The 23142-nt window shown below is 31.2% G+C and overlaps 1 protein-coding gene across 1 annotated transcript; it reads right to left on the bottom strand.

The window, feature by feature from the left end:
* Positions 1-13466: 13466 nt before the first annotated feature.
* LOC117912924 (protein REVEILLE 1-like) lies at positions 13467-17584 on the bottom strand. The gene is made up of 6 exons (XM_034827730.1): positions 16972-17584; positions 15680-15817; positions 15446-15557; positions 15273-15334; positions 14703-15113; positions 13467-14606 (listed from the first exon to the last, which is right to left on the bottom strand). Exons 1-6 carry the CDS (start codon positions 16981-16983, stop codon positions 13851-13853), a joined length of 1491 nt encoding a protein of 496 aa, XP_034683621.1. The 5' UTR covers positions 16984-17584; the 3' UTR covers positions 13467-13850.
* Positions 17585-23142: the final 5558 nt, after the last annotated feature.

Below are 23142 nucleotides of genomic sequence, written 5' to 3'. Positions count from 1 at the left end.
ACTTGGGGGTGATGCTTACATAGAAGGGTCAACCTGTCAAGTGAAGAATTTCCAAAAAGCTTCTTCCTTTTTATAATAATCCAACAAGGGTAATGAGAAATTACTATTTCAACCACCCAAAAACAAAAAAAAAACACCTCAATCCATGAAGTGAAAATAGATTCGGCATGCTTTATTTATTTTTTCATTATTGTAAAACTATTCTCTTTTTAAAGGAATTAATTTTGAACTTGTAATAAGGAACGAAATGCTCATAACTTTAACAGTATAGATTTGACATATTAAATCCAATAGATTAAAGGAGATTTTGAGAAAAAAAAAATGTTCATATTTATTGTATAATATGCTATCAATTTTTTTTCTAATCGATTGATATGAGTTTTGTTATTTTGGGTATAATGGTTGGAGTAAATTGGATTCTCATTTAAAAAGTTTTCACTTTGGCTTTGTTGCTAAATGTCACACACACACACGCAAATTTTGAGTCTAAGTTTTTGTGTTTGTGTAGCACCTAAACACACACTAGGCCAACCTTCCTCCAAACCACAAGGTACACACACATTTAAAAGGTTTTCACTTTGGCTTTGTTGCTAAATGTCACACACACACAAATTCTGGGTCTAAGTTTTTGTGTTTGTGTAGCGCCTAAACACACACTAGGCCAACCTTCCTCCAAATCACAAGGTACACACACATTTAAAAAGTTTTCACTTTGGCTTTGTTGCTAAATGTCACACACACAAATTTTGGGTCTAAGTTTTTGTGTTTGTGTAGCGCCTAAACACACACTAGGCCAACCTTCCTCCGAAGTCCAAACCACAAGGTACACACACAGATTACGAGGCTCTCCTCAACTTGTAACTTATTGATTTCCAATAGAATACAAGAGGCTCTCTGTAAAGACTCCTACAAGGTAGTTCACTTGCTTTTTAGAAGGTCAAGCTCTCCTTTTATAAAGGTTGCACCAAGCAGTCCTAATCCTATTAGGAAACTAACTTTTGAGTCCTAGTCTGACTCTGACTCAAGCTCAACAGATGCCAATTTGAGTAGGACTCCAAGTCCTACTCAATCTAAAACTCCTATGTCACATATCTCTATCTCCTTATGCATGAAGATTTAGTTTCCTATCCCAATTAGGAGTCTTCGCATGTCAAGAGTCTCTTTCTCTTCCTGCATCAGGTCTCAATCTCCCACTTTAACTAAAAGTCTCATGTGATAGGAGTTTATCTCATGGAATAGGAGTCTTGCTCATGTGATGCATCAGTTCACCATGCTTCCTACTATAGGAAACTACACCTTGCTCAAGCCATCCCGATGCCAAGATGTGTCTACTCAAATCTACCTGCACATGACTCATACTGTTGCATCTGTGCATGTTGGGCTCACACATCAAGGCCCTTACTATTGAGGTTGTGCTCATTCCTGTTATTGCATGGTTCCTTAGTTCAAGGCATCCCATTCACATTCTCTCAATCCCCATGTCGTTGTGCCCATAGATGGCACCACATCAAGGCACCGAGCCTGTGCATGTGTGTTAGTCTTTGCATGCTACCATGCCAATCATGCTTGTGTTGTCGTTGCCCATGTGTGCCAACAACTAGCATATCATTTCGAGGCATCCATCCCACACCTTGCAACTTGCATTGATCATAGGTGGCTCAAGGGGCTAAGGTGCTGCCCACATGAGGCCATGGTGTTGACATGTTCATCTCGAGAGGCTGACACTAAATCAGTTTGAAACAATATTGACAAAAAAAAAAAAAAATTCATTTCATACTTTTTTGAGACCATTTTATTTGTGTATTTATGAACCTGTTTAGAGTGTTATTGAAAAGTGAAATCACTTTGTTTAGGATCATTTTGTTTTCTGTTATGAATTTGTTATCTTTTGTATGAGTATTACACTAGTATGACATGTTGGATACCATTTATTTTTAAAAAGGTTTTTATAAAACCATTACTTTTGTTATAAAATACAAATACAATACCAATGCACTACAATTATAATACAAATATATTAGCATTACAATATATCGAATTCATAATATTGAATTGTATCTTACTCAACTAACATTTGTGGGTTACCATATTATATTCCTAGTATGCTTAATATTACAAAGCAACCTTTGAAACCAAATGAAGTAGCATTATAAATTCATAATGATTCAATGTTTTTACTAAAAATCAATTGATAAATTTTAATGCATCAAGTTATTGATAGTAATTTAATGATATATAAATCGACATCTATAAAATTACTTTTTTTTCTAAAAAGAAAATATAGGTACAACAAATACACTACACTTACAATACTAATACACTAATATTATGATATATTATAATAATATATAATTTTTAAATTTATTTAAGAACTGGTAGTTGTGGGCTACTTTGCTATATTCCTACCATTTCTAATGTATTACAAATATGTTTCTTTGTGATATAAAATATTTTTCAATTAATTATGATTATCATTAATTAATTTTCTTTATGTTGTAACATTTGTCTTGGTTGTAATATTGTGAAATAAAATGATTTGATTCTCGTAGAAATAAGGCTTAATTGTCCATAGGAAAATAAACTTGAGAAATTCCATTTATGGTCATGAAAGAGGGGCGATTGTATCTAGTAAAAATAAACAAATATAATAAAAGGGTAGGCAAAGAAAAGACACATAGACTAGACAAGGGATGTCATATGATGATTTTGTTCAAAGACATGTGAACGGTTGAATATTAATCTAGATGGATACACATTTCATTACACCCTTCAGTTTGGTCATTTTGCACTTCAACAAATAAATGATGATGAAGACATGCATATGATGTTATCTCATAGTTATGATTATGTTTATATTTATGTAATAAAATGGGTTCAACGAGTAGAAGTTGAAGAAGATATTAAAAATGTGTCAATTGGGAATTGATAAGTCATAAATGCATTATTAGTTGTCATTCATTCCATGATACAAACTACATATTTTAATTATTTAAATGTGTTATAAAATGCAGTTATAACATTAGAGAAGAGACACACAATTCAGTTGCATCAATGTCAAGCCAATAATGACTCTAATATAGGAATTTCCTAAGGCTTCATACTCAAATATGTAGAGACAAAAGTTAGGCCACACGATTTCAGTCCTCAACCTATTATTGTGAGTCGATATAGTTTTTTAATGCAGATGAATTTAGAAATGCATCATATATGATGTCATTACTTGGTAGATTTCAATACAAATTCAAAAAGAATTCTCTTCAATGAATATTTATGTGTTTCTCAATGGATGAGTGCCTTTGGAGAATAACTACTCATTCAGTAGGTAAAACCAAAGTTTTAAAGGTTCACATCTTTAATAATGGGCACAATTACTATGCAGATGTTAAGCATTCAACTCAACTTTTAATACCGACAAGGAAAAGTGTCCATATCATAGAGCAAGTTATAAGGTCAACCCCTAAATGTTTGCCCTATCAAATTTATAAAGATTTCAAAAGACGATAGAATGTTTCATTAAGTTATAATCAAGCTTGGAAATATAATGAAATTGCAAAGAAGAAAATATATGGTCTTCTTAAGAAATCATTGAAGTTGTTGTCTTGATTATGTGAGAGATTGGTGGACATTAATTCGGGGACGATTGTAAAATATATTAAACATAGTGAGAATATTTTGCAATTTCTCATTTCTCATTCTTTTTCAATTCAAGGGCTTTTAATGGATTGCCAACTTGTTATTGCAATTGACTCAACCCATTTGAGTGAACTATACAAAGGCTCATTATTCTTTGCAACAACTTATGATGTTGATAATGACATGTTCCTAATTGCATTTTGTATTGTTAATTCAAAAATCTTCGAGGATTGGTTGTGGTTTTTATAGAAATTAAAAGACTTGCTTCAAGAGAAGTAATAGTCATAATATTTGATGAGCATGAAGAAATTCTTCATAGTGTTTCTGATATTTTTGAAGTTGAAAATCATGCATATTGTTATATCATGTGAAGAAAAACTTCAGCAGCTATGTGACCAAACAAAATATGAAGGAAAAGAGAGATAAAAATGATGCATTGTTGCTACTTGATAGTGTTGTTTATGCTAGGTTAGATGATGATTATGTTGGAACCATGGAAAAATTGAAGACATATAATAGTGAACTAGCGAAATGGGTTGAGGAGAACAATCCATAGCATTGAGCAATGTCAAAGTTTGCCAAAAAAACATTAAGATAAAATGAAAATTAATCTTGTTCAATCATTCAATGTTTGGCTAAAAGGAGGAACGTCATTATACAATTTTCAACTTAGTAATAGCACATATGAATAAGTTTGTTCATCTAGCATATGATCATATGGTTGTGACACAAAATTAGAAAGCACCAATTAGCCCAAAGACAAAGGAAATGTTATTGGAAAACATTATAAAGGGTGGTTCATTTCTTGTACATCCCTATGTTGGCGGTGTATTAAAACTATTCAATGTGAAGGTATATGTAGATGTGAACTTGAGAGAATACACATGTACTTGTATGGCTTGGTAAATGGTAGGAATACCTTGTGAGCATACATGTACAACAATACATGAGATGGAACAAGATGTTTATGAATATGTTGAATGAGTTACAAGCTTCTAATGTAAGAATTGATATATTATAAACACTTTAATTCACTTTTGAATCACAATATGCCTATAATTAATTTTGATGGATGTGTTTGTGATGCACTGACTTGTGCCTTTCACTTAAACCTATATGCTAAACATGGCCAATCGAAAGGCCTTGACACCATCAAATAGTCTCAATTTAGTGGCAAAAGAGTTGTCATTTGTTCGCAATGTAAAGTTGCAGGCCATAATCAAGCTTTATGTAAAAATTCTTTACTTCTTCTATGATTTCATTGTTATGGTTGTACAATGGCATGCTAGTTCTTATCTCATATTTACTTATGATTATATATATTATTTATAAAATTAATATTATTAAGAAATTGTTTTGGAACTAAGTTTTATACTTGAATGTCATGACCATGACCTTTTTATTACATCTGTTGTTTAGATCCATGTTTTTAATGTATTTTAGAGGATAATTGTTAACTTTTATATGTTCTTTATCTTTGTTTTAAACATGTTGCACTAAAATAGAAGCTACATCATGACATCTTTTAATGCTTTATTTAAACATACAAGAAGTAATGATAAAGAGAGTGAATGGTGAATATCTACTATACTATGATTATATGATCAAATGTACATTGATGCACAAGACAACTATTAGAATTTCAAAATCAAAGATAATCGAAACATGTTAAATTTTTGTTGTTAGTATGCTAATACTAGATACAATTGTCATTTTTTTAAATATACATCATTTGAAGGATTTGGTGATAGCAAGAACCACTAAGAACTAAAAGACCTTGTTGAAAAAAGAAGAGGGCAAAAATATTTTAATAATAACTAAGTTAATAAAGAAAGTAATTTTAGTTGGGCTATTTATTTTTTTCTTTTTCTTTTTTTGGTTGTATGTTTCAAAATTGATTAATCATATACTTACATCATGTCTACCGTGTTTTGGACTATACATGTAATGGTTTATGTGTTCGTAGTTGGATGTATTTGTATTTATATTTTTGCACATTATTTTTGTAATAACTAATCATGTTAAATATCTTAGTACTTAACCTTAAATATTTTTAATTACAGGCTAAAACTAGTTTAATGCTAATCAAGTTTAATTATGAGTTAAAATTTAATTAAGGTTATTCACAATTAATTAGTAGCTTAAACTCATTTATTAGCTCCATAGGAATTACTTTTAATTAAAAAGAATGAGAAACTGATTGGTAGGTGTTCAAGCATAAAAAACAATGTTTTCAGAACCTAACCAATCATTGAACCAGAAAAGTTACCAGTTCACGGTTCGTTGGTCGAATTAGTGACATCATAAATATATAATTTATATATTATTCAAAATAAAAATAATATCATTTATATATTATTTAAAAATTAAAATTTTATTTGAAAAACATAAAATTATTTGAAAATCAAAAAACTAGTTTCAAATTAGAAGTTTAAATTAAAATCATAATTTTAATTTAAAATTAGAAAATTTAAAATTTATAAAACTTATTTTAAAATAAAAAAATATTTAAAATTATATTCAAATTAAAATCACAAGTTTTAAAAATCATAAAATTAACAAATAACAAATATAAAATAAAATAAATTATAATGGAGATGGATAAGGTAAATAAAAATAAAAATTTGGAAAGGAATGAGGAGATGCGCCATTGGAAAAGGAAATAGGAGGGATGAGGGTGGTGGTAGCTACGCAAGGTTGGGAATGACCGGAAGGCTAGGAAAAAAGAAAAGGGGCATGTAAATTGGAAACAAAAAAGACTGGGAAGAGGACACCAGGGGGCAACAAAGAAAGAAATGGGGGACGGGACAACGAGTGGCTTAGGTAGGAGCTCGATGGGGAGAGGAGATGGAGGGTTTTTTGAACTGTTCAGTTCACTTGAAACGGGTCAATGGCGGGAAGGCAGGCCAGTGGCGACTAGTGTTGGAGCAGGGGTAGTCGTAGGGTGTCAACTGGGGTGTGGAGGGGTACTTAGCAAAACGACATCGTTTTGATCTGGTAAAAAAAATAAAATAAAATGTTTGAACCATCCGGTTCGGAGGAAATCGATCAGTTTGTCCGATTCATTTGTTGGACGGCCGATTCGTCAATTGAACCGTCAGTTCGTCCGTTTCGATTCCAATTCAAACATCCACCGAACCATACCATAACCGTGATTGACCGACAGTTAGATTGACGATTGAACCATATGGTCTAATCCGATTTTTAAAACCATAATAAAAAGTTACAAATAAGGAAACTAAAGTTCAATTTGAAAAATATTAGTTAGTGCCAACCTTAGAACTTGCCACATTATGATTGCTTTTAGACCATATATAAAAGGTTTGTTGAACTTCATTTGTAGCCCTAATCTCTACACAAATATTTTTTTTAAAAAAACTGTTAGGTTTAGAGAGAAAAGTTAGAGAGAGAAAGTGAATGAGATAAAGGGAAAAAGGAGACAATGGTTAGTGTTTTCGGTATATTTGAATTCCAAACAATCTCTAGAAGCAAATAAATGGTAAAACTTCTTTGAAAACTGAATTAAATTAGTTGCAATCATAGTTTAGTTATAAATTAAAGTTAATTAAGGTTTTAAGTATATCAATGAATCTTTTAAAATAATACACAACACGCTTATTAGTGTAGTTTGGTTTAATTAATAAAATCAAAAGTTGGTTTGAAATAATAGTAAATTGGTTGATGAATTATGCGATATATTTGGGCTTATTTGTGCTCTTGGAGCATGCTAATTGATTAAGCTTAGGAATAATTGGAATAATTAAAGTTTGCTAATTAATTTAGATATATGGGTATGCGTAGGGAAGACTATTTATACACCTTAGTTTGACTTAAAACTTGTTGGCATGTAGAGTTGAGAATATAAAAAATGTTTTATCCCAAAAAAAAATTTAGGATGTTGTTTTAAGTGCAACATGCACCTCACCATATCCATAATTGTTTTATTTTTTCTGTCTGCAATTTTATTTTATTGCAGAGTGCACCTTGTTGTTAATTGATGCTAAATACCACATCTTTTTTTTCAAAAAAAATATATATACAGTACCCCAACCTGTTCTCAAAATTTGGATGGTATGTCCACTTTGTTTTTCCACACAAGCTTTAACAATTTAGAAATTTTCACAACCGTCTATCTTTTTCTTTAAAAAGTAAACCCAAGCCTTCCAACCAAAATCATCAATAAAAATTATAAAAATACCTATGATCTCCATTTGAGGGAAGCTCTGATAATCATAGATTAGAATTAATCAACTCATAAAGTTTCCTAGCTCTCCATGATTTTTTTTTGTAGAAAAAAATATCTCTATACCTTTTTCCCAAAACACATGCTTCGTAAACCTCATTTGGAGAGTTAATAAAAGGCAACCCAATAACCATTTTCTTAGCAGCAAGTAATTTTAGACCTTCAAAATTTAAGTGTCAAAATGTGAGTGTCATACCCAATTTTTATCATCAATTATAGAAAAAAAGCAAAGTAAACTTCAAGAATTAATATTTAATGAAAATAAATATTTTTTTACCTTTGCTATTAATCCTTTCTAATCATTATTGATGGTATAGACACCCTTATAGATCTATATAGCATACACTTTTTCTTAAAGTTTCCCCATACTTAATAGATTTTGATGAAGACTTGGAACATATAAAAAATTGGAAATAAATTTTGAGATCCATCCTTCAATTTAATTGAAATTTTACATGTACCCTTAACCGATATTATTGTGTCATTCCTAACCCTTGAATTAAAAGTTTCATCCAACTTGGAAAACACATATGATTATTGCAACCTATATCCAAAAACCATGTACTTTTGTTTTCTTTATTTCCATACAATAAGCTAATAACAAGGTCTCTAAATTTTCAACTTTGCCTTTTATAGCATTAGCCTGAAATTCTTCTCATTTGGTCTCCTAGCCCTACATTCTGACTTGTAATTGTTAGGATAGAACCCTTAAAAGCAAGAAATAATACAAAAATAAATGGATTATTCTAATTCTCTTTTCTTTATCTCATTTATGCATTATATATGTTGAGTATTCAAGCTTGACATATCTTGCATTGTAAATTACTTAGGTGTATTAGAAGTTACATGAAATATCCAAGTCATGGTTCCTTGCAAGTAAATGATTTGTTTACAACTAGTTCATGAACTTAGGCAATCCATTTGAAGTTGTAGTCAACTACCTCCTAATTTGAGGAATGATTGGTCTTAGTTATCGAGGTGGGGTTCCCTATTAGGATTGAGCCCCTAAAAGTAAGACATGATGTAACAAAGTCAAACTTGACTATTCCCTTGTTATCCCTTTTATGCATTGACATTGGTTTGAGTATTCAACTCATATCTCTTACATTGTACATGGTTTAGATACATTAGGAGTTGCACAAAGGACATAAGTCATGGGTTCCTTGTAAGTAGATAAGTTGTCCATAGTCAGTTCATGCATTTAGGCAATCCAATAGAGACTATAGTGCACTACCTCTTAATTGGAAGGATGAATTGTCTTGGCCATCTAGATGGGTTTCCTATAGTGAATACACTAGTGTATGTGATATACAATCAACAAGACCTATAGTGAATCATGACATAAGGCTATCAATTTTCATGATTCACTAAGCTACTATATTGCATAGACTCTCAACCTTGAAAGGATAATAAGTTTATGCCAAAATCAACCAGAGGCTTAGGCATATAGGTGAGACCCTAAAGAGGTCATATATCCTTAAGGATTAGATCATTGTTAATGGAAGTTGGTAGCAACATGTATTCTTAATAGCAATACCATGATATCTCATGGGATTGCGATAGTGTGTCTCCTTGGGTAATCCAAAGGACAAGTGATCATAAAATTTGTGGTCATAGTAATTCCTTTAGTAGAATTTGGCATATGCTCCTTGGAGTTAGAGTATGTTAGTTGATCACATAATAAGTGGAACCTGTAACTCAAGGATTGGAGAGGTAATCTTTATAGGTGGTAGTACTACCTTGTTATATTACAAAAACCAATTAATGAGGAGTTTGCATGCAGTGGATAGTAGGTCATGGACTCAAGCTTCATCTTATTGTTATTTACATAAGGTACTAGAGTTCAATTAATTCTACGAAGTGGGATATTGAATGAACTTCAAAATTAGATTCTGAGGGAGCCAATAGTCCTATGGGTCTCAATGGTCCCCATTCTAAGCTCATATACCATGATAACATGGTTTATGAGGGTTATATTAACTCTAAGTTCACTCTTGTGCATAAAGGCATTTTGGTAATTATGCAAGGTTATACAGGGGATAGTGAACAAGGTCTTTACATTGGGCTAATTGATTAATTAGACAACCTTGTTGCATTAATTAATCAATTAAGATTCGTGTGAGGCTAAATTAAGTGACTCAAGCCTTAGTGGACTCAAGTCACTTAAGCCCAATAAGGTGACCCTATAAATACCCTTTAAGGGTTAGGATTTCCACGGATTTGGATGCTTGTCTTCACCTTTAGAGATAAAGAGAAAAAAAAGTCTAGGTTTCCACCATTCCCAAGCCCATACTTCGAAGTGCCAAGATCATGGTTTGAGTCATTGAGCGAGAGATCTTAGGTGAACGAGACCTCTAAACTATTCAAGCATGTTCTATGCCACAAAAAATTGACCTAGAACATCAAAATCCAAGTATGAGTACTACATCTCTATATCTATAGTTAATAATGGTTTTTATTTTCATTTTATTCCATTGTGATAAATTTAGATATGCTTAAGGATAAATGCATGCACTCTATGAGATCCAAGACCTAAGAACGAAGTAATCCAGTTTTAACATTACCATGGTGAGTGCACTAGTATGTATGGTTATACATTGAATAGGAACACTAAGGTAAGTCATGACTTTGGCTATCATATAGTCAAAAGCTCACCAAGCTACAATACTGTGTGGACTCAAAACCTTGAGAGGATAATGGGCTTGTGTTAAAGTTTGTAGCAACTTTGACCTATGAATGAAACCCTAAGGTGGTCATATATTCCCTATAGATTGGGTCATTGTTGATAAAGGTTGGGGACAACAAGTATTCTTAATAAAGGTATCATGATATCCTATAAGTTTAAGATAGTGTGTCCCCTTAAGTGATCTTAAGGACATGTGATCAGGAAAAATGTGGCCATAGTAATTCCTCTAACAAAATTTGGCATATGCTCTTTATGAGTTAGAATATGTCAATTAATCACATAATATGAGAATTTATAACTTAAGGATTAGATAGGTTATCTTGAGAGATTGATAGCATATACAGTTAGGATAGCATGACATGATGTAACATATTTGGGATTTATTATTTATTTAATGATATTCCTACTGAGAACTCCATATTACTCTGTTTCTAGGCCTTAGATCATATAGGGTGCACATTATCTATCCTAGGCTTCTTTAAATCTAATCCTAGTGGAAATAAGGCTTTCAAAAACCAATATGATACACAAATCTGGAGAATGTAAAAACCATACCTAGATCTAGATGTTCCAATTTCAATTCTAAACGGGTTAAGATGTGGAAAGCATCGTAGAACTCGCATGCCTTCTTCTACTTGATATCTCTTCACAATCATCTATATACGAGAAAAAGTGTAGGTTTTTCTCTTCTTCCTTGAGGGTGGCTAAGGTTTCTCTCTAAAGGCTCTCTAGAAGAAGATAGGCAAAAGAGTGAACCCTAACCCCTAAAGGGGGCATTTATAAGGATCCTTATGGGGTATAAGTGACTTGAGCCCAAATTGGGTTTGGGTCATCTAGTCCAACCCACCTAGGTCTTAATTAATTAATTATCCCTATTGGGCTAGAATAATTAATTAGTTCGAACCAGAAAGACAATTCATAAGATCTAGTACAATCTTATGCTTTTACCAAAATGCCCTTATGCACACTTATGAACCAAAAACCTAAAATCCTCAAAATAAATGTGCCTCCATGAATTAGAATATTGAGTGGGGATCACTAAGACTCATAGAAAAATGCTAACTCCCTCATAATCCAATTCTGAATTTGATTCAACACTCTACTAAAGAGAATCAATTACACTTTAATATCCCATGAAATTACATTAATTTGAAGTTAGGGTTCATACCCTACTATCCATTACATGCAAACTCCCTATGAATTAGTGTTTGTAATCGACAAGGTATTATTATCAACCTATCAAGATTACCTCTCAAATCCTTAAGTTACATATCCTCTCATTATATAATTAATTGACATACTCTAGCTTAAAGGAGCATATGTCAAATTTTCACTAAAAGAAATGCTATGACCATGGTCTTCCTAATCACATATCCTTTGTATCACCCAAGGAAACACAATATCTCAATTTCATGAGATATCACGGTACTTCTATCGAGAATACCTATTGTCACCAACCTCTATCAATAGTGACCCAACCCGTAGAGATATATGACTATATTATAGTCTCACCATGGGTTAAAACCTCTTAAAAATATTGACACAAGTTCAATATCATCTCAAGGTTAAAAGTTCATACAATATAGTAGATTGGTGAATCATTACAATCGATAACTTTACATTATGATTCACGGTAGATTTTGTCAATTGTTTAACCATATATACACACTAATGCACTCACCATGAAAAAACTTATCCTAATAGCCAAGACAATTTACCTTATATTATTTAAAATACTTATCAAAATTAAAAATAAAAAAACAAAAATTCAAGGCTATGTTTGGTTGCCGAAAAATGCAAGGAAAAAATAATAGAAAAAAAAGTTGAGGAAAATAAAAAGTGAGGGAAAATAAAAAATAGATTTAAAATCAATAAATTATTTTATATGCTAATTCAAATTCATTTTACTTATTTTTCCTCTTCTATCTAAATATTAAATAATTTAAAAATATATAAATTTCTATCTAATTTTAATTATATTAAATTTTCTTTCCTATTTTCCATGTTGAATCCAAATATAAGAAAATCATTTTTCTTATCATTTTTTTTCTTTACCATTTCTCGAGAATCAAACATAGACTAAAAATATTTTGAAAAAAAAAAAAATCATATTTTACATAAGACTTTCTATTTTTTAGATTTAAAAATAAAAACTCTTATACAAAATATAAAAATTCTTATAAAAAATATTTACCATATATTCTTATAAATGCTTATCAAAATTCAATAAAAATGTTCATATTTTATATAAGAATTTCCTTTTATAAAAAAACAAAAAATAAAAACTATATCCAAATTACACCTACATAACTCACTTTCTTCAAACTTAGAAAATCTTTTTCCTCCCCTTTCCAAATATTTTTTCTCCTTTTTCATAACAATCAAACATAAAAAAATAATTTTTTTTTTAATATTTTCTTTTTCAATAGAGTATCAGAGAATAATCCATAATCCATATCCCATCTCTCACCGATCCTCACTGTGGATAACATAACATTGAAAGAACAGAAAATACCCCCCCTTGCCAGCGTGTCCAAAATGGCCATTGTACAACATTTATTGGCTATGTTTGATTTCCAAAAAATTTGAAGGAAAATATAAAATAAAAAAAAAATAGAGGGAAAAAAAAAAGTGAAGGAAAATAAAAAAATAGATTAAAAATTGAGATTTTTTTTTTTTTTTTTTTTTTTTTACTTCAAACTTATTTTATTTATTTTAACTCATCAATATAAAGATTAAATAATTTTAAAATATATAAATTTTTAATTAGTTTTAATCATATTTGATTTTCTTTGATATTTTTCATAGAACAACCAAACATAAAAAAAAAAACATTTTCCTTTGTATTTTTTTTCTTTCCTTAGTATTTTCCGGGACCAAACATAACCTTAAGAGACCTGTAAATAAACAATGATCGAAAATGCTGCACTTTATGTAAGTTTATCCTCCAATCATAGGTGTCCAGGACATTACCAGAATTAGAGTGTGATCAAGGATTCACATTTCAACAAAGGCAAAAAGAATTAAAAAGGAATATAAAAGCTAATTCCGAAAGGACAAAAGAGATTGCAAGTAAAGGAGTAGGGTTATGGATTTGAACAGATGAGGGGAAAAGGTAGTACTAGTAGAAGTAGAAGAGACTTTGCAAAGCTTCAGAAATGGCTGCCGTTTTACTGCCCCATTTTCTTCTTTAACGGTACCTGAATCAGTTTCTGAATCTGTCAAAAAAAAAATCTATGCACTAAAAGGGAAACTGCGCTCTAGGGGATTTCTTTCCAGTGAGAGACGCTACAAGCAAAGGCGGATCCTCTGCTCCTCCCTCTCGCTCCCAATTATCATTGATGACTGGGTGTCTCTCTCTGCCAAACATCTTTTATATGGCATAAACCCCTTCACACACTTGTCCGTGTTTGTTCTTCCTCTAGAGAAGGCTGATCTCTCGCTCAACTTTAACTCGAAAGCTGGGTCTGATTCTTTTTCCATCGTGTCTAAATAAGGTTGCTGGCTCTGGGTTTCAACATCCCAGTTTGTATCACAATTGCCCCCCTCGTTCACTGATCCAGTATTTGACCCGGTCCAAGATCCTTCCTTCTGAATCTCTTTATCATGAGTTTCAGCAAATTTTGTGTCTTCATGTGCTTTGATCGAGTCCTGATGATGGAGCGGAAGGAAAGGAATTGGTATGCCCCCATAAAAGGTCCACCATGGCAGGGGAGCAGTGGTACCAGCTTCTACACAATTTGAATCCTCTTTCTTGAAATGCATGTAATAGAAAGCCCCTGATGGTTGAGATTGCAAATGACTCCATGAAAAACTTGAATTCTCGGGAGAAGATTCTGTGGGTGTTGAGTTCCATGGTAATGTTTCAACATGCATTCCCTCATTATTAATGTCTGAAGGCTGAGACTTAGAGGTTGTTGGAGAAGATGGCCTGTGGGAATCTGTCACTAATACAGTCCTCCCAAATAGCTTAAGAGTTCGGGTGGATGCTTCCTCGACCGAACATTCTTTAGCAAATATTTCCTTTGGAAACAACTCGAACTTCTGGAGATTCCAACCAAACCCAAGGAACAAAGTCAAAATCCAAATGAAGATTTTGTTAGGATTAATAGAACAAAAACGTGAATGTCAATGGCTTACCATGGGTAAAGGTTCATCCGGAACAGAGCTAGATGTCGTTAAGACCGGGGATGGAGATGCATTTTCCTCGGTTGGTGGATTGAGTTCAGGGAGAAACATGCTATCTGGGTTGACACCAGCCGCAGATGAAACTGGAGATGGGCTACCATTCTGTGTATTTGAAAGTGTGGAACCCAGTGTCTCTGAACCAACTGCTGATAATACTGATGTGGGGGACTGGTTTTCTTGTTCTGAAGCTGAAAAATTTGGTGATCCAGATCTCACTGGCGGCTCAAGAACTGAGATTCCTTTTCTAAGTGGGTGCACCAGTTTACGGGGATAAGGGTGAACAGGTTTTCGTTTTGGTCTGGGAGGAGGAATCTCAATAGGTTCTGCTGAGTTTGTGTTGCCACCACTTGTTTCCCGAACCACCTAAACCACAAAGAGCAGGAATTGGAATCAGAATGACAAGCAGCACTAACATACACACCTAAACATGCATGCCTCTGGATTATAAAAACTTTAGCTTACTTTAAAAAGGATGGCATACAGATATTATGGTAGAGAAGATGTACTGGAAGAGCAATAAACCTTAGAGAAAAACTTCTGGGCATGGCTTCGAATCTGAACTGCAGTCTTGGTGCCCACATGCTCTGTAGAAAAACAGTTATTTCAATGGATGCTCAAAGAGGGGGAAGGGACTGGGGGTGGGTTGGGATGTAGATGGGGCTGAGAATAAAGAAGTTTTCTCCAAGTTTTTTTACCTTCTATACGCCTCCAAGCCCGACCATACAGCTTTAAAGCTTCAAGAAACTTCTTATGCTCTTCTTCAGTCCATCTTTCTCTTTGCTTGGTAATTGTGTATGGTTTCCTAGCCTATGACACAGAAAAAACACAGTAAAGAAAACTGAATACCAAAATAATAATGGTCATAACAATCTCAAATGAAGATATTAAATCAATTATCTCCTAAACAGATTGCTAAAAAAGAATAGAACCTTGGGAGCCAGGTCATCTCTGCAAGAAAATTGCTCCTTCAGCTCAGCAGCAGTCAAAGAATGTGTCCCAGCATCCAATGAAATTAGATTACCAGCTGATAGAAAGGTATTTGAACGACTACTACCTCCACTTTGATCCTAAATTCAAAAGGGAAAACAAAAGAGATTAGAAGAGTCCCCATTTTTTCAACCAGTGTACAACATTTAAGAGATTTTTAAAGGAAAAAAATCAGTGTTCTGAACCAATAGCCCTGAATAACAGGCTAGTCCTATTACTTTGAATGTGTTATTCCTAAATTACTTTGAAATTCCCATATCATTGTTGCCTATAATCTCAAATTGTATTCAGAGTTTCTGAAAACCATCTACCTCCTGCAACACAAATTCATGCATGATTTCTTCTTCCATATTATTTTCGAACTTTAGCCGTGGCCATTGGTGTCAATACTCTTCCAAGGACGCTTAAGCCAATAAATAAATTTAGAATCATGATCTAATCCAAAATCCTAATTAACAAACCAATAAATCACTATCCACCACTGGCTACCTAAAATCAAGTGTGTTTTTTGCAAAGCAAATCAGGCTAGACTCAGAGGCTGCTTCCTTCATGACACTTTCCAGAGTTCCAAATTCAAGAATATCCCTAGGCACAAATAACTTACTGAATTAGAACACATTAACGAACGACAGTTCGTACTGAATCAGAAACAAATTAAGTTGGATTTCCGCATAAGCAAAGCCACATGTGTGAGCTGAAAACTGTTTATTCCTTGAATGTACTTTATTTCTCAAAATCCACATGGATCCAATAATAACTAGGAAAAATAGATAATATCATATAAGAAATATCTTCATTTCCGTTTGTTTCAATGGAAAATGAAACTTCGAAGAACAGTAGGCTAAACAATCCCTCTAAACCCCTAATTTTTTGGACGATCATACAATTTGTTACTATGCAAACACAAAAGCAACTTGAGAATCAAGATCCAGTCCAATTAAAAAAAAAAAAATGATGAATAAAGATGGAAGAAAGAAAAAATAAAGGGGGAATAATAACTAGAGATTAAAAGAGTCCGAATGATGATAAACTATATTTACAATTGACCTTAATTCATCAATTTAGAAATAAACCTCAAAGCAACCAGAAAAAAGCATCAACAAATGGATAACCAGTTCTCTATCAATCAAACATCAAAGCAGCCGAGGACTTTTCTTTTTGCCTTCTTTTTCCAAATATGCACAAAACCGTTGAAGCATAACAGAAAGGTTATAAATTCTGAAAGATTACATACCTCAACAGTCATGGCTGCAAGATCTCCTTTTTTTTTTTTTCCCTTGGCTTCTTCGAACTAGCAGTCCTTTTTCTATATCTTCAGCATAATCAAAATACCAAAAAATCAATTAATTTGTACGGGAATGGACTCATTCTGATCTGTACAAGTCATCTAAGAAGGGAACTTGTATTTTTTCTTCGCTTCCAGCTAACTTCCAGCTCAAATGCCCAGAAAAAGTCTTAAAACTAAACAATCAAGACGACTTCAGGCCAGATGATGCATAGGACGACTTCCGATTCAGCGACAGCAGCTTGTTCTTCAAGATCGACGCTTCGTTTTATCTTCCAACCAACATAGATTCTACGAAATCGGCTGTTTTTAAATCTTCCAAGGGGAAATTTGAGATGTATGTGGATTGATTGTGAAAGAGTGGGAAGAGGGACAATATGACTTTCCGGTGGCCGAAAAGAACCGCAAGGGCCGCCACAAAGCCAGATGTCAATTTGTGCTTGGGTAGAAGCTCTTGTAGAAAGAGCAGATGTAGTTGGAGAGAGAAAGGAGTGAGAACAGGAGAGAAGAGAAGAGAAGGGAAGAGAAGAGAAGCGAATTGGAGAGGAGAAAGTTTGCGACGCAGAAGGAGGAGAAGAGAAACACAAGGAGGGACACTATTGAATATCTGGCTTGTGAGAAAAAGAAGAAAGCAAGGGTCGCCACGTCAGAGGCTATTTTCTTTTTGTTTTTTTTTTTAATTTTATTTGTACAGAAAGGTCGAGAAACCGATGGAATCTTGTGGCTCACGTCGAAAGACTGCTCAGACACGTGGCGTTCATTTGTCCTGTCTCCCGCTTTTTCATATTCAGCTTGTTTAATTCGGTGCCTGAAATTGTGTTTAGATACACTCGCTCTACTCGCGTCTCCACAAACATACCTGCTACTCGCCTTCCCTTCATTCATCCCTACTCCCCACCCTCTTTCTATGTAGGGGTTGCAAAGCGGCGGTGCGGGTTCGGGTCGCGCCTAGCCAATTCCAACTAGGTTTATTCAAAATAATTTTCATTTCTCCCACGTTAACATCTCGGTCCCATTTGCCTTGTGTAACTTTATTTTTAATTTTTTTTTTAATTTATTAAATTATATTAAAATAATATATTTTTATAAATAATTAAAAAAATCTAATTTTTTATAACTTATTTTATTAAAAAATATTTTTTTAGTATTATCATATATATTAAAAATAAAAAAATAAAAATATATTTTAATAATTGAAAGTACTTTGTTAAAAAAAGAAAAAAGATTTAATAAACTTTTAAAATTTAAAGAAGTAATTGGAGTGAATCTTAAACCATCACTATTCTTTTAAAAATATTTTTATATTAAAAGAATTATTAAAATACCTTTTTTAAGTTTTAATAAAAAGATTGTTAATTAAAATTAATTAGTTGATTTTTATGGAGGTGGATCAACGGTTGAATTTGGAAAGAGCCCAGTTTGGTCAAAAATAAGATAATATTGACTGTACACGTGGCAGAAGATGATTAGGTAAAACGTAGCTCTTATAGGATGACAGAAGTGATCTAAAAGGAATAGTAGAGGTGCGGTGGGCGAGTACATGAATTACGTACGCAAGTGGTTGGAGGTAGTAGTCGGCCAGGACAAAAGAAAAGAAATTTATAAAAGGAAAAAAAATCTATATAAGCGGGTTAAGGAAAAATTCAACGATATTTTTGTGACTCGGAGAAAAGTTAAAATATCTACAGCCTCTAAAAAATGGAGAGAGAGAGGAAAGAGGAAGGCCAAGAGTTGTGGATTGAAAAGAAGGTGGATGAGGATGAGATGAGCTAGTCTCAGGTGTGACTTTCTCATGCGCTTTTCGCCACCTCATCGCCACTAGCCGCCCTTCAATATCCAGGGCGCCACGTGTAATCTGGCAACGACGTTGAGAGGTTGGTGCGGATATAGATGGCTGTGAGCCACATGAATATTTTAATAAAAAAGAGGAAAAAAGTGAAAGGGTAGGAGGTGAAAAAAACAGAGGAAAAATTGTGGACCACATGCGTGTTAGGGTTTGGAAGGTGGTGGGCAAGTGACAGGTGTCGTAAAAGCGGTCAACATTGAAATGAGAGGCGCAGATCTTTCTGGAGATATGTATTCTGTTCCCGGCTGGACCGGAGGCTTTCACTGGTCCCATTTGAGTGTTAATGGGTGGGGCCCTGTGCTGTTTTTAGTTATGTGACCTATCATCATCCTCAATTGTATGGCTCTCGCTCATTCCATGTCCTTGTGCCTTTCGTTCCGATCCTCATAAGATCCTGCTTCCTCTCCATTTATAATGCAATCCGTTTAAAGTTAAATCACCACCTATATAAAATTCTATATCTATATATATATATATATATATATATCAAATAATTAAATTGGATCCGATCTCTACATTATCCATATATGGCCTAATTTTTGTGATATGTGGCCTAATTTTTCTGAATAAAATAATAAAACTCCACTAGCCTATTTGCAGCTATTTTTTAAAATACTTTTCTTTTCTTGAAAACAAAACATTTGGAAAGCTCGTTTTGTTTGTTTAGCGATCAAAAACCGATTTCTTTTTTTTATTTTAAAAACTTAAAATATACTATTTTTAAATAACATATTTTAGTTATTTTCTAAAAATTATTTTAAAATAATAATTAAACAAATATTTAAAATAATTCTATTTATTCTTAATTCATTTATTAGTTGCATATAATATAAGTCCATATAATATTTAAGGATATGACCATCATGTGACAAATTTTGATATAGTAAATTATTTTTAAAAACATTTCAATTCCTAAATAGATTTTTGTTTTGTTTTATAAAAATTAGAAAACAGTTTTTAAAAATTGTTATTAAAAATTGTTTTTCATAATCGTTTTTAAAAATAATTACCCTTTATTTTTCTCTTTTAATTTTTTTGACCCATAAAATTGATTCACATATTACATTTTCTTTTTATTATTTTCACTTTTTTCAAAATTTCACTCACCACTTTCACTAAAAGATGGGAAACTCGAATGGTACTATTCATTGCATGGCGTGCATTTAATCATTTTCTTTATATTTTCATAATAAGGGGCAACACCAAGTAGTAAATTGTTTTAAGTTTGAGATTTCAACGTTATTATATTTTTAAAAATAATTAAAAAAAATTCTTAAAAACTGTTTTTTTAAATATTTCCAAACAAACTTTAAAATAAGTCTTATTTTTTTAGAAGTATTTTTCAAAATAAAGATAAGTTCATAATTTGTATTAGAAGTTTTGCTTTTAATATACAATTTATTTCTATTTTTTATTTTTAAAACCAAAACAAATATAGAGTATATTTAAGCAGTTGCTCAAGTTAATATTTTTTTTTTCTTAAAATTTGAGTTATTCTCACGTCCAATGCCGGGAAGAAAATTTAATTTTATTAAAACTTATGCATTAAAATAAATTTATAAAATTAATCAGGTTGTTTTTCTGTTATGTTTGATTCTAAAAAAGAAAAAGAAAAATGAAGATATTTAGACTATGTTTGATTTTCGAAAAATTTGAGAGAAAATGTAAAAGAAATAAAATAGAGAGGAAAAGTAGAATCAAAGAAAAATATTAAATTTAATAAATTATTTTTATATGTTTTTTTAAATTTATTTTACTTATTTCTCTTCATTTTAACAAAATTAAATAATTTAAAAATATATAAATTTTAAATTAATTTTAATTTTATTTGATTTTCTTTTATATTTTCTAAGATGATGAAAAAGTCACTTTTCTTAACATTTTTTTAAAAATATTTTTTGGGAAATAAAAAATAATTTTCTCTTTCACTATAAAAAAATAAGAAAGAAAATTAAATATAATTACAATTAAGTAAAATTTTATGAATTTTTAAATGATATAATCTTTATATATAATTAAAGAAAATATATGAAATGAATTTAAAGGAATATACAAAAATAAATTCTTTTATAATTTTTTTTTCTCACTATTTTCCATCCAATTTCCCGAAGACCAGACATATACGGGGAACAAAATTATATCCTCCACCTGGACATATTCTAGTATTTATATAGCGGAGATGAAAAGAAATATGCTGGAATCATCTTTTTTGTCCTCCTTGCTTCACTTGACAGGATGACATTACATGAGGTAAAATGGGATTTTGTCATCACGTGGCACGCCACATTGGCATATCACTTCCATCATGTCACATTATGTATTTAAAGAGTTGTACATATTTTTCATCTGCTCTCTTAAATATCTCTCCTATTTAAACTCTAAAGAATCGTTTCCTTGGAATTAAATATGTGATCACGTTTTTTTTTTTTTTTTTCAATTTTAAGTACTTTTAAAGGACAGCTCAAAGTGGTGAGATGACTAACATACCTGCAATCAATGAATATAATTATTTATTTAATACCAAGATATTGTTAATATCTTAATATATATGCTATAAAAATATATACTGTTTTTTTAGAAAAATGATTATTATTTCAAGAATCATTATTTGAAATCCCTTTGGTTATGCTTCGCTCTCCAAAAATTTGTGAAAAAAAATTACTCGGAAAGAAAATAAAAAGAAAAAAGAAAAAAAATGGAGATGATTTTTCAAACTCAATTTACTTATTTTTTTTTTTAAACCAAACATAGTCTAAAGATTAATACTATAATTTATTGTGAACTCGATTTAAGTCAAACAGAATTAGATTTATTTTGTGCTCAATATCATAGAAGATCCTAACTCTACCTTCTTCATTAAAATGCAAAAGAAATTAAAAAAATTTACAATTATAAAAAAATATAGAAAATATTATGAAAAAATAAAAAGGAGAAATCCGATAAATACAAGAGAAAATTCAAGTCCAAGGCAAAACCCTTGGGTTACAACTTATAAGTGTGGTAAGGTGAGATATTTCTATTATGTTTGGTTCTTAGAAAATAGTAAGAAAAGAAAAAAAAATGATTTTCTCATGTTTGACTATCTTATAAAAAAATACCAAATAAAATCATATAATTAAAATTAATTAAAAAATTATATATTTTCAAATTATTTAATTCTTATATAAAATGGTTAAAAAAGTGAAATGAGTTTGAAATCGAATATAAAAATAACTTGTTGATTTTAAATATATATATAGATATATATATATATATATATATATATATATATATATATATATATATATATATATATATTTAAAATCAACAAGTTATTTTTATATATTTTTTAAAATTTATTTCAGTTATTATATTTGTTGTCTTATCTTAGACATCAAGGCTACAAGGCTATATGTTTGGTTAAAAAAAATTGAGGGAAAATGTGAGGAAAATAAAATAGAGAGGAAAAGTGGAAAATAAAATATATATATATTTTCCCTCAATTTTTTTTAACCAAACATATAGCCTTGTAGCCTTGATGTCTAAGATAAGACAACAAATATAATAACTGAAATAAATTTTAAAAAATATATAAAAATAATTTGTTAATTTTAAATCTACTTTTATTTTTATTTTTCTTCATTTTTCATTTTTTTCTATTTTATTTCTATCAAACTTTCCCCGAACCAAATATAATGTAAATGTTTATATTAAAAAAAATAATTTTAAAATTGTTTAAAATAATTTTTAAGGAGATAAATTAAACCGTTTTTTTTACAAGATGTTCTATTTTTATATAAAATTTATTATTATTTTTCATTCTTAAAAAATGTATAAAAAAAAAAGTCTTAAATTAATTTTTTTTTTTTACTTAAATCTATAAATTATTCCCACATCATGTCCGAAAAGTATTAAATTAATTCCCATTCTTTTAATACTGTGAAATTAAATTAAAAGTGAATTCCTTCCACATTTCTTTCGTGGAGATAATTTTATGGACTTATTGAATACCTAGGAATTATGGATGAAAAGAAAGATACTCGAACCACCTTTCCTTGTCCCTCTTCCTTTATACTTGACCGGTTGACGTTACGTGACGTAAAATGAGACGTTGTCATCACATGGCACGCCACTTTGGCATCGCGCTATTATCATGCCACATTATGCATTATCTATTTATCCGGTCTCTTTAAGTTTATGTTTTATTGTGAAATTTTTGAAGGAAAATATAAAAATGTACGAAAAAGAAGAGAAAAAAAATAGAAAAAAAAAATTTATAATTAATTTTAAAATCA

Source organism: Vitis riparia, chromosome 4 (assembly GCF_004353265.1).
Source record: "Vitis riparia cultivar Riparia Gloire de Montpellier isolate 1030 chromosome 4, EGFV_Vit.rip_1.0, whole genome shotgun sequence".
Lineage (NCBI taxonomy): Eukaryota > Viridiplantae > Streptophyta > Magnoliopsida > Vitales > Vitaceae > Vitis > Vitis riparia.
This window is presented reverse-complemented; position numbering and strand designations above follow the sequence as displayed.

Bases quoted from the DNA above. Each gene is read 5' to 3' on its own strand.
- LOC117912924 (XM_034827730.1), bottom strand. The intron at 15,558-15,679 runs GTTCTATTCTTT...TCTGTGTCATAG, and splicing joins GAGATGACCTGGCTCCCAAG to GCTAGGAAACCATACACAAT. The intron at 15,335-15,445 runs GTAAAAAAACTT...GTTTTTCTACAG, and splicing joins GGCTTGGAGGCGTATAGAAG to AGCATGTGGGCACCAAGACT.